The 18,136-nt window shown below is 39.6% G+C and overlaps 1 protein-coding gene across 15 annotated transcripts in view; it reads right to left on the bottom strand.

The window, feature by feature from the left end:
* STX7 (syntaxin 7) overlaps positions 1–18,136 on the bottom strand; it is a 65,321-nt gene that overhangs the window by 45,185 nt on the left and 2,000 nt on the right. For 9 of the 15 annotated variants that reach the window (XR_011994394.1, XR_011994395.1, XM_072720958.1 and 6 more), the window contains one exon: positions 17,266–17,424. Coding sequence is in view for 12 of the 15 variants with exons in the window: in XM_072720958.1 (XP_072577059.1) it covers positions 17,266–17,350 (85 nt within the window). In the remaining 3 variants the exon portion in view is untranslated. Of the gene's footprint in view, positions 1–8,006; positions 8,073–17,265; positions 17,425–18,136 lie in introns of all 15 variants that reach the window. The other 6 variants (XR_011994391.1, XM_072720894.1, XM_072720954.1 and 3 more) reach the window with 1 other exon arrangement.

Here is an 18,136-nt window from a genome sequence, read left to right as displayed (position 1 = left end):
GGTTTCTGAGTTTACAAAACACTATTTTTCAGTACACTACAAGGGCTAAAAGTAACAGATTTTTTAAAAGATTATTTCATAATATAGGGGTATGTTTGCCAAAGCAAATAAGAGACAAGTAAGCATATGCTAAACTTGGAATAAAGAACTGAGCCGTAGGTTTCGTGGCCCACCTGCTGATCTCCAGGATCCTTCAGCCTGGCTGAAACTGATCAGGAAGTAAATGCCTGTTCTTTCTTCAGGTCTGATGAACTGGCAAGACTCCAGAGAGATCATTTTACGTGACTAGTGTTACCCTTTCATATCCGGGTCAGGAAATTATGGCCTGTCTTGTACAGCCTTCCAGCTAAAAATGGCTGTTACATTTTTAAAGAATTAAGGGGGGAATACAACAATAACAAAGAAGCAGTAGAAGCAAGGGACCAGATGTGGCCACAAAGCCTATTCACTATTTGGCCCTGGCCAACCCCTGTCCTAAATTAGGGAAAATTGCTAAAACTTTATATTTGCAAACTCTGACTCAGTATATTTGAATGTATTAAAAGTACTGTTACTAAGCCTATGTGGTACAGTATTTAAGAGCGTTGCAAATTGTTTTTTACCAACCAGGCATGTACATGGAGTTGAATTTCTGCAATTTTCAGGAAGAATACATAATAAGTATGTCACAGGTCCTGGTTATTTCAACTGCTGCTCTTTTCACATTATTTTAGAAACAGAATTACAGTTACTGTGTCATCTACTGGATGAACAATACTGTAGAGTAAGCACTGTATTGCTACCACTCTATTATTTTACTAATCTCTAGTTTTTCACTATCTCCTAGTTCTTATCCTTTTGGCAAATAAGAACAGTAGGATAGCGGCCTGTAGGATCTTTTGCCATACCCAAGTTGACCATATTAAAAAATGCTTAAGAAAGATGAGCTTATAGAGAGGGAGATAAAATAAAGTCTCTAGAAAGATGACCAGCAGGCTGGTGATATGAAAAAACTGATTACATTCTTAGTTTCTCCCAAGTCAGGCTCTTTATGGCCTCACTTCATTATCAATAGTCTCGGGTATTGTAAATGTATAGGATAGTCATATTCAATTCTAATCGGCATATGCCCAACTTTGAAGGAAAGAAAAATCTCATCAAACATGAAAATTAAGGAACAAATTCTTTACATAAACATAAACAGTGTCTTGAAGAAAAATTCACCTACTACAGGGAGGTAGGATTAAATCAAGATGTACTTCTACAGGAATATAATGACCAAATTATTTTTGCATTATCTGCAATTTTGAACTATTTGTTCCATTGCATCTCTAGAGAGGTGACTCTAAAGAATACATCACATTTTTCATAACATAAAGAGAACACTATTTCCTACACCTCCAAAAGAAGGGTGCATTATTTCCTTAAAAACAAAGCAGTCCCCTTTCCGGCCGTTCCCTTTCAGTACCACAGACCTACTCTAGTCCACGAGGGTCTGCTGCCATCTAGTGTATTACTTAAGGGAAAAAAATGCTTCATTGCAAAGAGTATTTTTTTTTTTTGCCATGAAATGGTTGGTCGTTAGGGACCACGGAACTGTTCCAAGCTGTCGGAGCGCGGCTGCCTGTGCAGTGAGGGTGGCTGGCATGCAAGGGTACCTGAGCCAGCCCTGACAGGCACACAGAGCCCTCAAAGAATTATCTCCCAAAACCAGAACACAACACAGCTATGTTCTCTTTTAGCACCAACCATCTCTGTTGCTCAACCCCCAAAACAACTCAGAATTGTGGCCTGACCTGGAAACCCAGCTTCACGTCTTCCCCACCCCAACCTGGGCAGCTTACCCACCCTCCCCAGGCTGTCCCTGCCTCAAGAGCTACACCGCAGAAAATCACCTCTTTCTCGGTTATCATTAATTTCAGCGGGGAACAGCTTGCACTGGATATTGTAAGAAAGAGCTCGATAAATGGGAGCTCATGGTGTGAAGCGGTTTACGTCTTTCTCCTCAAAGTCAGAAATGAACAATAAATTTTTTTTTTAAGAGCGAGTGAGCAGAGGGGAGGAGGGGGAGAGGGAGAGATTCTTTTTTTTTTTTCCTTAATATTTTATTTATTTATTCATGAGAGACAGAGAGGGTCAGAGACACAGGCTCCCCGCGGGGACCCTGATGCGGACCCCCAGACTGGGATCACGCCCCACGCCGGAGGCAGACGCCCCACCGCTGAGCCCCCCCAGGTGCCCCAGGAGAGTGGATCTTAAGCAGGCTCCCCACTCATCATGGAGCCCAACACAGGGCTAGATCTCACGACCTAAGATCATTACCTGGGATGAAATCGAGAGTCGGGCACATAACCAACCCCATGTGCCACCTAGGCGCCCCAAAGAATATTCTTATTAACATATCTTAGCTAACTAATGTTACCTAATGCTTTGGGAGGAAACTTTATAATCTTTGATATAGTCACTGCAGAGATGATGATAAATATCAAACGAACTGATACAGAATAGCTATATCCTTTAATTAGAATGGAAGAGTTAGCTATTGCCTGACAATGACAACTATCTGGCAGTTACGTACAAATGACATAATTGAAACTGAACTAGAAAACAATGAAATGTTAAAAGAAACAAATTCTGTTTTAGCCTCCACTCTTTTCTTATCTATCAACCAATTCCTTTATTTGCTTTAAAGGTTGGTTTGGATTACTACAGCAGATGATATATATGAAAACATTTTGAAATGGCATAGGCTTAAGAATGAAAGATGCTATTACTGGTAGGTTTACTATGATTCAAGTTAGAACCATGTGGTCACTTTCATTACACAGTACAAGGTGCACAGTAGATCATCAAAAAAAAAAGTCTTATCGAGTTGAAGAAAAGTATCAACACAAAAAGGTTCTGAGGAAAAAAATGGAGTGAAATGGAGTGTATTTCACAGATAAAAAAAAAAAAAAAAAACAAGAAAAGTATAGTATAATTCTAAAAAGCACAACTGGGAAATCCCCAGAGAATCTGAAAGACAACTACTTGGGCTTTTTTCCAATATGCTTTCTATCTCATGCTCTGTCTTGTGACCTGGATAGGCAGCTTATCTTCTTTGTGGATAAAGAACTGAAGCAAACTGTGGAGAATAGAGAGAGTAAAAGGAAGATGAAGGATCTTCTAAAGGATGAGTCTTGAGCTGAGACTCCACTATGGAGTCTGTGCCTCCAGAGGCCAAGCCCACTGGTTTGCTGCACTCTCCTTCTGGAATTACCCTAGCACACCTGGAAGCACAGCCTCTTCCACAAAGTAATCTCAAATTCAGAACACACTGGACACATTTAATTTTAAATTTCTCATTGGTTTTCTCCCCAAATATTTCGAAGGTAGAAAGGCATACAGATTAACAAAGTGGAAATGTAGGGTATTTTAAAGCTACTGTAGATTAATAAAGAAGTAAATCTGAGGGCACGGTTCTTAAAGTACAAAATCAAGCCATTTGAAAACTGTATGTAAACAATACTCTGGATTTCTAAGATGGCTGGAACATTATAAACTCTCTTAGCGAAGATATACAGCGTGAACATTTTATAACATGGACCTACTAGTTTACCTACTCTGAAGAAATCTAGAATCAGAAGTCACAAAGGCCCAGAGGTGGATGCAGCCCCTAAAGAAGGTGATTTGTTTGAGCAGGAAGCCCAGGCAAGGACTTGCCAGTGGCCAAGCTCCCACAGGCTTCCTGGTCCTCCTTGACGAGCTGCTTTCCTGCCATCCACTGAACGGCCCAGCCCATTCATTCTCCTTCTGCTCCAAAAGCACCTCCAGTTTATATGGCAATGATCTGCAAACTACTACCTCACTCTTCATTTATGATCGGTTCCATGTGCCAAGACACTGCTACTCAGATGTCATTAAAATGGATTGAGAATGGATTTCTGCTCCCTACAGGGACACCGGGTAAGTCTGTTTCTGAATCTTCCTTCTTCTCCTGTCTTGAAGCCACAGAGAACAGAGGGAGGGGGGGATAGAAACAAAATTCATAAAAGTTTTGTTTTCAGAGAAATGAGGACAATAAAAACTTCTAAAATATATATACATGTGGCCAAAAGCAACAGGAAAGAACAGCTCCTGAGTGCGAAGCCATATGGGTCAGGTAGGGAGTAGGGGGCTGCAGGGCAGTGTAAGAGCGGGACAGCTCCAAGGGTCAGCAGCAAGCACTCCCTTCCAGAAGAGGATAGCACACCCTGCGTGGGACCAGGAGAGGGCTGAGAAGGGACTGGACACCCTCCAGGGGAGGAGGCGGAAGGAGGCTGGGCCATGCCCCAAGCCGCTGGCCACTGACCTCGGAAAGGACCATCTTTCCCTGGGAGCAGGCGGCCGCCTTACAAAAACGGTAGCTGTGCATCTTGGGGGGGCGGGGGGGGGGCTATCAGGACATGGGGGAGGGCCCTCCGCACAAGACGAGGTTTCGAGAGACAGAGGGGGAGAGGAACAGGGCCCTGGGGCCAGACACAGAGCCCCTGAGCAGAGACTTCGCACTCCTCCACAGGAGGAGGGCTCCCGTCCAGGAAAGCCGCTCATTCCATTCAAGGGCCGAAAAAGAACCGATAGAGCAACCACAAAAAGGACCATAACAGTTGTGGAAAAGAACAACAAAATTCCCTTCGAAGAAAACACAGCAGGAAAAAACGTGGCCACAAAATGGACAGGGTGAAGAAAAACACACACACACACACAAAGTGGATAGGGTGAAAACTGCAGCCCTAAATAGCACCACAATTTTTTGAACTCAATGAGGCAATTAATTGTACTTTTAAAGTGAGAGCACAAAAGAACTCTCACACCAGCCAGCTAGATAAAAGGGACTTGGGAAGTAGGAACCTGGGTAAGTCAGGAAAGAAAGCGAAAGGCAAATTCAGAAGGGAAGACTAAGTGACAAGGAGCACAAAAAAGAACAGACACAGAAGCCTGGACCCGGTCACCACTACCCACTGCAGCTGTGAGCACATTGTGTGCTTCGGCCACACCACCTCGCCTGCTAAGGATTTCAGCTCCGGGCTCAGGGTCACTCTCTATTCCTGCCTCAATTCTCTGTGATTTCAATACACATGTTGATGATCCTTCCACCAACCTGGCCTCAATTCTTTGCACACTCCTCCCCAAAGATCTCGTTCCCCATCCCACCTTAGTCACATACTCAAGATCATATCAAACGTTTGCTCGTTGCCAGTAACCGTAACTCTCCCACCACCTTACTGCCACACATCCTATTTACCACCCACCACCTCCTGTATGTCTTGCTCACTCTCACTGGTACCCTGGCTCCGACAAGGAACCCCAGACTCAACAGGACCTTCCACCCTTTGGTCCCACCACTAGGCCACTGTACCTCACACAGCCTCCCTGTACCCTCATGTCTTCAGTCACCTCCTCCCCAACTTAAACTCTATGGTCAGTCATCCTCTTTACTCTCCAGTACATATATATTATATATATATATCCTCCTCCAGCCCCTCTCTTCATTTATCTTAACCACCTAAAAAATCTGGAACTATAGCTGGAGCCCACGAGCCTCCTCTGTCATAACAATGTGTTGCATGGAATTTAACCAAATTTCTGTGTGTTTAAAAGTTGGAGAACTTACCACTATGCTGCCTCCACAAATTAATCCTTCTGAGTTCTATGTAGATCAAATAAAGTGTGAGGCTAGCTGCATGATAAAATTCTCATATCTATGTTTCCACACTGCATTTATGTAAATGCTCAAAACCCCTGTTCTACTTGGAATAAAAGCCCGAGTCCTTACAGTGGCCCACAAAGATTAACCCAACCCCAACCCAGCTCCTACTCTCCCTTCTCTGTGCTCTGTGCACACCGGCCTCCTCACTACATCCCTAAAACCCTAGTTCTGCTGCCACCTCAGGGCCCTTGCACTTGTTAGTCCCCATCTAGAACATACTTTCCCCAGATACAAAATATCTGGCTAAGATAACTAATGAAGGTGGCTAAACTAAACAACAGATTTTCCACGTAGATGAAACAGCCTTATACTGGAAAAAAGATGCCATCTAGGAATTTCAAAGACAGAAGAAGTCCATGCCTGGCTTCAAAGTTCCAAAGGACAGGCTGGTTCTCTTGTTATAGGCTAATGCAGTTGAGGCCAGTGCTCATTTACCAATCCAAAAATCCTAGAGCTTTTAAAAATGATGCTAAATCTACTCTTCTTTTGATTTATAGGTAAACAACGAAGACTGCATGACAGCACATCTGTTTATAATATGGTTAATTGAATATTTTTAAGTCCACTATTGAGACCTACTGTTCAGAAGAAAGATTCCTTCAAAACATCACTGTTCATTGGGGCACCCTAGGTGGGGCAGTCGGTTAGGCAATGGACTGTTGATTTCGGCTCAGGTCATGATCTCACAGTTGTTGAGATCAAGCCCCGTATCTGGCTCTGAGCTCAGCGCAGTCTGCTTATCCATCTCCCTCTACTCCCCTCCCCCCATAATTGCACAGGCTCTCTCTCTCAAATGAATAAAATCTTTAAAAAAATATTCTTGTTCGTGACAATGCACCCGGTGACCCAAGAGCTCTGATAGGGATGTGCACTGAGATTAATGCTCTTTTCATGCCTGTTAACACAACACCCATTCTGTAGCCCATGGATCAAGGAGTCATTTCAACTTTGAAGTCCTATTTAAGAAACACACTTCATAAAGCTAGAGCTCTCACAGTGATTCCTCTGATGGATCTGGGAACAGCAAATTTAAAACCTCTGAAAATGATTCACCACTCTAGATGCTATTAAGAACATTCATGATTCATGGGAAGAGACCAAAACATCCACATTCACAGGGGTTTAGAAGAAGTCAATTCCAACCCTTATGGATGACTTGGAGAGGTTCAAGAGTCCTGGGAGGAAGAAACTGCAGATGTGGCACACATACCACGAGAACTAGACTGAAATGTGAAGCCTGAAGATGATATGACTCAATTGCTACAATTTTGTGATAAAACTTCAGTGGCTGAGGAGCTGCTTCTCGTGGGTCACCAAAGAAAGTGGTTTCTTGAAATGGAATCTACTCCTGATAAAGCTGCTGTGAAGACTGTTGAAACGACAACAGAGGACTTAGAATATGACACTTAGTTGGGCAGGGTTTGAGAGGACTGATTCCAATTTTTAAAGAAATTCTATTGTAGGTAAAATGCTGTGAAACAGCATCACATGCTACAGAGAAATTTTTCATGAAGGGAAGAACCAATTGATGCAATTTCACTGTTGTCTTATTTTAAGAAATTGCCACAGCCCCCAACCTTCAGCAGTCACCACCTTGCTCTGTTAGCAGTCATCAACATCCAGGCAAGACCCCCCAGAAGCAAAGAGATTATGACTCCCTGAAAGCTCAGATGATGGTCAGCATGGTTTAGCAATAAAGTATTTTTTAGTTAAACCATGTACATTGTTTCTTTAGATATAAAGCTATTGTACATTTAATAGGCTATAGTATAATATAAATATAACTTTAGATGCACTGGGAAACCAAAAATTTAACTTAATTTATTGGTTTGAAACCAAATCCACAATACTTCCAAGGTATGCCCATTGTTAAAAGATACTAATTTTACACCTTCTAAAGTTTTGTGAATAAAGTAGGGTGTACTGGCAATACTACACAACTAAAATCACTGGATGTATCTGGGCCATCCTGCCCAGCTCTCCTCTCAAGCCCCAACAGCAAGACAGTGCTCTGGGTATTCACAAATAAGAGGGCCTCGGTTGGTTTTTTAGCTAGTCGTTTTCACAGTCCTCAATAAGAAAGTCATAGTCCACAGGCTAGGAGGGAATCTTGTTGATGTTTGTGGGCATTCTCTTGGACTTTAAATGGGATAATGACCAAGCTATTCCAGAGAAGCAGATGGCCATACCCAATACCAGTGACACGCTACCACAACAATGGTTTCTTCAAATAATGGTCAAAGATAATGACATTCCAACAAGAAAAAAGACTGGGAAAAATAAATGTACCAAGACTTACAGAATACTATTTTGTATGACGTTAGGTTCTTCCAAATAAATTCACAGGCAAATCCATTAAGAACTGCTTTAAAAAAAAAACAGTCTGGAATGAGCATAAAACGCAGTGACTCTTTAACGGAAAATACTGCTCACTAATTGGTGAAAAACAACAAAAAAAGAGAGAGAGGTGGACAATAATTGTCAAAACCATTATAGGAAACCAAAACTAAAAAACCTAGCCTAATATCTGCTGTCTGGCTCCCACATCAACACTGAGCCAACTAAAATGTACAGATAAGCAGCACCATGGGGCAGTTGAGAAGCCGTTACACAACCAACCACAAACTTTACTGTAGTAAAAAAGAAGCTACTTTGTGATATGCAATTACTGAGCATATTGCATATGTTTATAGTGAAAAAAATCTAATAATAATTATAATGTTTTTACATACGGGTATGGAAACATGCATGAAAAATTTTTATCATATAATCAGCATCACACTTTACCTACACAGAACACACAGGAGGATTCATGTGTGGAGGCAGCATAAATGGTAAATTCCCCAACTTTTATACACCTAATGTGAGGATAAAATGCCCCTGAATAGAGGATTGGTTAAATGATGTGTGACACATTCATATAATAGAAAATTATTCAGCCAACAGAGAAGAAAGAAAAAGTAAGCAGGAAAAAAATGTATGGTATGATATCATTTTCATAAAAAATGAAAGAATATAATAATGTGTAAATACTTTGTAGCATTAGATTCCATTCCATCATAAACAGCACTCATATTAGGTTGTGCAGGAAAAGCCACCAGAAAGAAGAAAAAGTTGTCATACTCTGTCAAAATTCTCTTGGATAAGGCAATAATTCCCATACCTATCTCTGTGCTTTGTCAACAACCTAGGCATGATTTCACAACAATGAAATCAAGGCTACTAAAGTTTTTCTCTTCAAGGGGAAAAAATCCAACCAAGTATTTTCAGATGTGTGATAACAAAAGTAGATACATCAAATCGCGTTTTAGGAGGCAAGGGGAGAAGAGAATAAGTTTTCAACTCCTTTTCCTCCATGAACTGCCTTCCCAACTACCAATATCCACCAACAGACTGCACCTCAGGAAAAAAAAAAATCCTCAATTCCAGAGTAAATATACAGTTCTAGTAAATTTATTAACTTCTCGGGACTGCAGTTCTTTTTTAAAGAAAAGTTTGTCCTGGCACCAAAAAAGAGAAGTCGATCATACTGTTTCCCTTTTGTTTAGTCGTGTATTGACTAAAACAAGTGTTCTCTTCACCAGATTCTAATGAACTGTATTCATTCCCCCTTTTTCTTCTGTATTCATTCTCAAAAGTAACAAAAGGACTCACAAATTTATATAGACCTTATATTTTATCTCGAAGTCCTAAGAACCTTATGAGGACAAGAGGTAAGCACTGATCCTTTTAAATAAATAAGGAAAGTACCCATATAGAATGAGAGCTAATTACAACACAAAGAAACCAATATTTCTGCAACTCTAAACAAGTCTGTGTCGAACTAATCTAAGGAGATAAATGATAAAAATGAAACAATGAAGATTCAACATTTTCCATAAACATTTTCCAGTCGCCTTCTCTTAAGCTTTACAATATGTTCAAGTTCACACATTTTATGCCTCCCTAGAAGGTTCTGCTTTCCCAAATCTCCTGGAATGAACACACATGCACATAAGACATGCTTATACATATTTTAGCAGAAAACTTCTGCACTCATAAATTTGGCAGAGTATATTTAACATTGCCAATGGATCGAATTTGTTCATTTTCCACAGGCTAACTTTTAGCCACTCTTTCTCTTTCAGATTATTGTTTTTAAAAAATACTCAAATGCCAGCATTCTCCTTAGCTTTGGTGGTAAGACTTACTTTGTGTACATACGGGAAAATTTTATTTCAATGACTATGTTTCACAGTCAGCTGTTGATATTTCTACTCATCAATTTCCTTCAATTCATACCTTAATGCAGACACAATTCACACCAGAATCCTTCGTGACTACAATTCTCCCTCCTTCTTCTAATACTTAGAAATAATACCTAAGTCTTAGTGGAACTTTAGCTGGTCTTGTGAATTTCAAGTATGGAATTTTAAAAGTATGTGTTATGGATCCAGATATGGCAATTGGTCTCACAATAACACAGAAAATAATGCTGTGTATGTTAGAAGAGCTTTCAACATTCTTTAAAACTCTGGTTACAACTATAGCCTGTTAAAGTCAAGAGACTACAACCTAGCCCACAGGAAATATATATAAGAAAATCATGTCCTAGGAAGTACAAGAGCTTACTTAAGGTCACACTGCTATCAGGATCCAATTTCAGGAAATGTGCAGGCACTCACATAGACCTGGCTTAATTAGAAACCTTTCCTGTTATCTTATTGATTTTCCTAAATCAGTGATATTCTAAAAAATCTGATTCTGATCAGGGAATTGCAATACAAATCACAGTGAGATAGAACTATGGCTAAAAGTGGTAAAATTTAAGGCTGTAAATGCCAAAAATTGGCAAGGATTTGAAGCAAAAGGAACTCTGATACACTGGCTGGTGGGAGTACAACCCGGTACAGTTACTTTAGGTAACCACTACAGGTAAACATACACACACCCTACATGTTAGCAACCTCTGAAGTACATACATGAGACGAACATGTAAAAACGTTCAGCATTGTTTATAATAGCAAAAAACAAACAAAAGACCCAGAGACACTCCAAATGTCCATAAACAGTAGAAAAAATAAATAGATTGTGGTCTGTTTGAATATAACATACTGCTCAATAATGAAAACAAACGACCTACAGCTATATGCAACAACATGGAATTACACAAAACATAATGCAGAAAGAAGTCTAACATAAAACATGATGCTTGACTCTATTAAAGTTAGGAAAATGGAATATTAATCAGTGATGTTAGATATTTACTTTCAAAGAACGTGGAGTGGGTAAAATATAAGAAGAGATTCAGGGGGCTGGTAATTTTCTCTCTCTTCATATGTGTGGTGTTGTAACAGATAATTCATTGAGCTATACACTAATAACCAGTGTACTACTCTCTGTATATATTATAGTTCTACTTTTTAAAGATTAAAAAAATCTTTAATTATGTGATGGATTTCAACAGATTTATTGTTTCTTTCAAAAACATGAGTTACTTCTGTGTGATCTGTGTCCTGAATACATTTTTCTATATTTTTCTTTTTGTTTGTACAAGGATGAAGGGCCTCAGGGAAAATATCCTACTGTAGTTCTATAATAGACTCAACCATTTCAACCCATAAAAGCTTGCTTATCCTTGTACTATACCTCACAGGTAGAAGGTTGTTTCAAAAATATAGACAGATGATAAAGGGTAAATGGGTGCTTAACTCATTTCCAGGTACTACTAATAAAAATGTTACTTGTAAATATCTCAATTCAAAGCTTGAGCATTAAGTCTACCCCTTCTCTGATGCATGATGATCTTCTAGACCTGGCGTAACAAATGGTTTTATTTACATGCCAACTCCAGTCTACTGGGAGTGGTTGCCTGGAGCGCTGGGTTGAGAAAGACTGGATATTGTGGTGAGGCCATCAACAGAATATTGTCTATGCCACAGGCAACGAATGGAGTAGTTGGGTCACAAATACCTTGCTGATTCTGTGACAGAGTCAACATAACACTTTTTCTCACAGGATAAAAATATCTTCTTAATCAAGATCATATAGGGATCTAAAAACTTTCCTCATTGCTTCCACCACCACCACCACCACCACCTCACTGTCTGATGTATGATCTGTCAATAAATTCCGCATTTAAGAAAATTTTCAAATAAATAGTTCCATTAAGACAAAAAATATATTTTTTTCTTAATTATTTTAAATGTTCCACAGAGAAATCCCTAATAAAGTTCTAGTCTGTTAAACATATCAGTCATTCTTAAAAAGTTATGGTAAGTTAACCTATTTCTCCCTAATGTAGTTTATATTTAAGTATTTATAACATTTAAGTATTTTATTTAATATGTTATATTACTGTAATATGGTTTAAATAATTCACTGGTAAAGCAAATTGATAAGATTACAGATTATTTTTAACAAAAAGTATCCTAAGACCCAAAAAGAGCTTAAAACATTGTTTCATTTCTTCTGCTCTTTGCAAAACAGAACTGTCAGAATATAATACTATTACAAAAGATTATATTCTGTTATACTCTGTTATATTGTTATTCTTTTGTAATCTAGTTACAAAAGATTCTCATCATAATAAATGTTATTCTTGGGTCCCTCTGAGAATCAAAAATCCTTTTGATTGTTATTTTCTTTTTTGGTATAAACTAAACCATACAAATGACTGTTTTACAAGTTTTCACTGATCTTACTCAAAACTAGTATCAAATACCCCTTTCCCACTGCAGTACTTAAAGAGGCGGCAGCTCCAGCTGGGCAGATGCACGTATTCTAACAGGGGCATTATCCTTCTCAGAGTATTTTCTCTTTGGGTCTCTTCTGTACAACTAGCTCACTTGCACCGACCCAAATTCAAAGGATGCAAATGCAGTGCACAGAGAAACTCCTGAATGTGGTGCAAGTACCATGTCATTCGATCACAGTCAGTATTATTAGCATTACCAGGTGGGAAAAAATGAACTGAAATTTCACACTTCTGCCTTTTCACTTCCACGTTTCTTCACATCCGTACCGGTGATGCTCACGGGAGGTAAGTTAGATCTTTAACAGCAACTACCTCTACCTAATCTAAATTCCGCTTTATTCAGTTGCTCAATCTCAGAATTAGAAAAAAATAGTGATAATTGGTTTCACTAAATAATTGGTGATAAATAAAGTGATAACTGGTTTCATGACCCCAAATTTCCAATGAGTACTCAACCTGCCAAACATCCGTTCATTACTTCTGAGGCACGTCAAACTTCTCCACTGTTAAACTACAACTAATCACTTTCTCTTCTTTCAGTACACTTCCTACAGCCTCCCCCATTCCTCTGTCCAACGCCCTTGCTTCCTATCTCATTTAAAGCCAGCCCCCTCTGACAGGAATGCCCCCATCTTTGTCTACCACGTTTACTGTCCACACCACACTCCACCTGGCTCTGTCCAGGTACGAAAGGCAAACCGTTCCCCTCTCCCTCTCACCTTCAGAGACCTTTCTTTTGCAATTATACTCTCACTGGACTCTGTCTTTTGTAGTGGAAAAATGCAATCTTTTCTTTGACCCTCTTTCTACTTCAATAGTGGAACCTGTCAGTTGCCTGCCACATACTGATTTTTCCCTTCTTAAATGGAGCAATCCCCAATTTAGGAGCATAGTGCAAGCCAGCCTCCTTAGTAGCTAAGTATAGCCATGTAACTAAATGTAAACTCTGGTCGATAATACAAGCAGGAGTGAGTGGGATTCCAGGAAGTCTCTTTCGTTGTAAAAGGGTCAGTCCTTTTTCCCCATCTACACTCAGGACATGAATATTCTTTTCAAAGTCACCAGTTTGCATGATCCAGTTCTCTGCTTTTTAGTCTATTGGCAGCATCAGACACAAATGATGTCTCACTCAGTCTTGAGACACCTTGTTTTTAATTTCTGGAAATCCAACATATCCTAATTTTCTTCTTACCTTACTGGTCACTCTGACTCTTTATGCTTTCTCCCTGTCTTCCTGACTTCTACATTTTTTAATGCTCCAGCTCTCTGCTCTTATACCTTTGATTATTTTAGACCTATGGTTTCAAATACTATTTACTCTCTGATGACACTCTGAACTCCAAATTTGTTTACTTATTTATTTATTTAAAAGACTTTATTTATTCATGAGAGACAGAGAGAGAGGCAGAGACACAGGCAGAGAGAGAAACAGGCTCCATGCAGGAGCCCAATGCGGGACTCAATGCCAGGACCCCAGGATCACGCTCTGGGCCGAAGGCAGACATTCAACCACTGAGCCACCCAGGTGAACCACCAAATTGGTATATTTAAACCAGATGTTTGACATCTCTACTTAGATGCTTAAAAGACATCTCAAACTTGGCCAAAACAAAATTCTCTCTGCTTCTGAACTATAGTCCTTCCCACTTAAGTATATACTTACCACCATCCACTGGTTGCTCAATGCAACAACCATGGAGTCACCCTGGACTCACCCACATTCATCAGCAAGCCTAGCTGGCTTTGCCTCCAAAGAACATCCGTCATGTACAGACATCACCTGTCCCCACTGCCACTATGCTGGTACAAGCCAACATCTCTCTCATCAGACCCCTACAATGGCCAACATGCCCCCATCTCGAGTTCCCCAAAGTCTACTTTCTAAGCAGTAGCAGCCAAAGCAATCTTTTCAAAGCACCAATCTGATTGTGTATCTTACTTCTTAGAATGAAATCTAAACTCCCTTGATGGCCTCCAAGGCTTGGGGTGGCCTGCTTGGCTTCCTCTCTGATTTCATCTCCATCCACTCTTGCCTCTAAGTGCTGTGTTTCAGCCACACTGGGATTCTCTTTCTTTGCTATTTTCTGAACACCGCACACTTTGGATTGCTTCAGGGTTATAATACTAGCTATTGGCCCCTTCTAAATGCTCTTGTCCTCCATCTTCCACTGCCAGCCCCTTCTCATCCTCACACAGGGGACCATCTCCACTAAGGCAGCTTCCTCCTCAGGCACCTGCTCTCACAGCTCTCTCATTTTCATCATAGGACACGTGTGATTAATTTTTTTCCTTTTTAAAAATTTTTATTTAAATTCAATTAATTAACATATAGTGTATTATTCGTTTCAGAAGTAGAGTTCTGTGATTCATCAATTGCATATCACACCCAGTGCTCTTTACATCATGTGCCTTCCTCAATGTTCATCACCCTGTTACCCCATCCTCTAGCTCCATTTCCTTTTTTTTTTTTTAATCATCTGTTTCTTCTTACATTATAAACTACAGGAGAACAGGGCTGTGGGGATCTTGCTTACTGCTGGATTCCTAAGGTTTGGTACCATGACTAGTAAGTAGCAGGTGCTCAATAAATTATTTGCTAAATGAATAGAGAGAGAATATCATAATTACAAGTCATTCAGTCTGCACCATTACTCCAGTGTTTAAACCTCTTACTAAACAGACCTGAAAAGTAGTATCTGACCATCATATGCTGGTCACTTAGTAACAAGGACTGCACTTCTCTGGGGCATGCCAATTCCATCCTTGAATAACTAGGATTATTCAAAAGCCCAACTCCTTCTGGAGCTGAAGTCCGGCTACTGTTTGCTTCTATTCATTTGTGGAAGCCTTCATGACCACGCAGAACACTTTTCTTGTATTTTATACAGGACAGTGCTTCAAATATCTGAAGGTGGGGACTATGGCTTCTCACAGGTAAATGGTCCTAGTCTTCTTAACCCCTTTTCACAAGGCAGAGTTGTGGGTCTTATCACTACCCTACCCGACAATCCAAAGCTGCCCTGAATCACACAATACAGTCATATACGTAGTTATCAGTTATGCCATGAATGTGCTACTCTGGCCCAAGGTATCACTTCTCATCTAGTTGGATCATATGATCTCTTTCTCAGGGAACATGACTTGAGTTAACTCTTACCTTCTTCCAGTTCAAGCTAACACATCATCTCGAATCTGTGTATCTTTCATACCACTGGATGCTTTAAGCCTCTCTAATCTCAGAGGCTCATTCCTCCTCCTCTTCCCAGAATTCCTAACACATTTACCTTTCCCAATACAAAAGATCTGCCCTGTCCTCTGGAGGAAGGCTTCCTGGCCTCTTCTCTTACCTAAGGATTTTAGGTCCTGATTTTTTCACAAATGTAAAATAAAATTATAACCTCTCTGAATTTTCACACATTAGCCTGAGGCAGACCAGCACTATTTCTTTCTTTTCTTTTCTTTTCTTTTCTTTTCTTTTCTTTTCTTTTCTTTTCTTTTCTTTTCTTTTCACCAGCACTATTTCTAACAAAGAAAAAAAAATTTTTTTTCCTTTGGCTTTTTTATTATATCACTGTGCACAGCAGCACTTTTTTCAGAACCCTCTATAATCCACTTTTACTCCTTTTGCCTCCAAAACATGCTGACATCTCACTGAAGTCGTTTGGGTAGAACAGTAACTTCTGGGAAGTTAATGATTAGATAAGAAAACATGGTTTGGCCATCTGAAAACATTCTTTATTTTCACAGTGTGTTAACACATTCTGGGAAAGAGAACAGTAGACTTAACAAACTAAGCTAAAGAATAATGCTGTATTAACATAAAATAGAGTTCAGGTAATGCCCAAAGGGCCAAAACACTGATCACCACAAAGTGACTACAATAATACACGTATGTAATTAGCTATGAATCAGAAACAAAATGTAAAACAAAAAACCTATAGGCTCCAATCTACTAGAGTTATCTTCTAAATAATATATATAGATATATATAGATATATATCTATATATATCTATATATATTTCCCAAGGAGTAATAAGTTCCAATAAAATACTACTTGGGACTGGTCTACCAGGATTGTTTTTGATAGGTGTAGCACAGGTGGTTTGTGGAACTCTGAGAATTCTCTTCTAGATCTGTCTCAACAGATTAAAATGTTGTTTTGTTAGTTATGCCCTGCTTCTTAATAAAGAACCATGTATTTTCCCTTTACAAAACTTTATTTTTTAATAACTGTAAACTTCCAGTGTTCCCCAGTTCCAATCCTAATGGGATTTGGTCAACAGGTCTCTTTAATCTCATGCAGAATCAGATGGTTTTAAAGCAAATATAAGTATCTATCCTTTTAAATCTTTATTTCATTAATAAAATAGTGTATTATGTGCCTGGCACTCTACAGAAAAATGCAGTAAGTGTTATCTCTTCTAACATAATTATCTTTTATATTCATTCCAAGAGTTCTGGTCTTTTTTTAATTTTTTTTTTTAAATTTTAAGAGTTCTAGCTTTCTAAAATCTGCTTTTAGAGGATTTCTCTTCCTTCTCTTGGTCATTGGAGTTGTCCTACTACAAACCCCTAAGTTCAGTTAAGAATTGAAAACTGGGGGCATCTGGGAGGCTCAGTTGTTGAGCATCTGCCTTCTGCTCAGGGTGTGATCCTGGGGTCCTATGATTAAGTCCCACATCAGGCTCCCCACAGGGAGCCCACTTCTCCCTCTGCCTATGTCTCTGCCTCTCTCTCTCTTTCTGTGTCTCTCATGAATAAAAAATTTAAAAAAAAAAAAAAGAATTGAAAGCAGTGAAGTCAACTTAAATTTCAACTTACAACATTGTGTGATCTTCTGGATGTTAGAAGAGATACGCTGGGCCAGTAGAGCAGGGTCACCACCAACTCCCACAGTGTAAGACATAGTTGATTTGCTTATTCACTAATTTCATCAGATGTTGGCAGGTTGGGCAGTTTTCTATGCAGTCACCTAAAAAACTGAGGCATAACAAGAATAAGTAACTTGCTTAATCTAAGAGCTAAAATTGGGATCTCTGGGTGGCGCAGCGGTTTGGCGCCTGCCTTTGGCCCAGGGCGCGATCCTGGAGACTCGGGATCGAATCCCATGTCGGGCTCCCGGTGCATGGAGCCTGCTTCTCCCTCTGCCTGTGTCTCTGCCTCTCTCTCTCTCTCTCTGTGTGTGTGTGTGTGTGTGTGTGTGTGTGTGACTATCATAAAAAAAAAAAAAAAAACAAAGGGCAATACTCATAACGAGGATATTCTCAAGACTTTCTGTAGAGCACAAATAAAAGGAACAAAGAAAACTGAAAAGTTAAGTGTCAAGTACTACTCCCAGGTACTACTACTGTACACACTGCAGAATCCTAAGACTCTCATTAAACATAAATCTCTTGCTCTATAAATCAAGCATGGATAGAGCAAGAGAAATAGTCAGTTTCACCTTCTTAATAGTGTGTACTGGCATAAAACACTGGACTTACCTCTACCCCTTACCCCAAAATATAAGTACCCAGAAGAGCAAGGTTTTGTCTGTGTGCTACACTAGTCTAAGTACCGGGTTATATAATAGGTATTTAATAAATATCTGAAGACTGAATGAATAAATGTATCTATTTCCTAAGAACACAAACCTAGTCTGAGAATAAATATTACCAATCCTCAGACACTACATTCCAGTGTCTTCTTTCAG

This window comes from Vulpes vulpes, chromosome 1 (assembly GCF_048418805.1).
Source record: "Vulpes vulpes isolate BD-2025 chromosome 1, VulVul3, whole genome shotgun sequence".
NCBI classification, from domain to species: domain Eukaryota; kingdom Metazoa; phylum Chordata; class Mammalia; order Carnivora; family Canidae; genus Vulpes; species Vulpes vulpes.
Note: the sequence above shows the minus strand (reverse complement) of the source record. Positions and strands in the feature narration are given on the sequence as shown.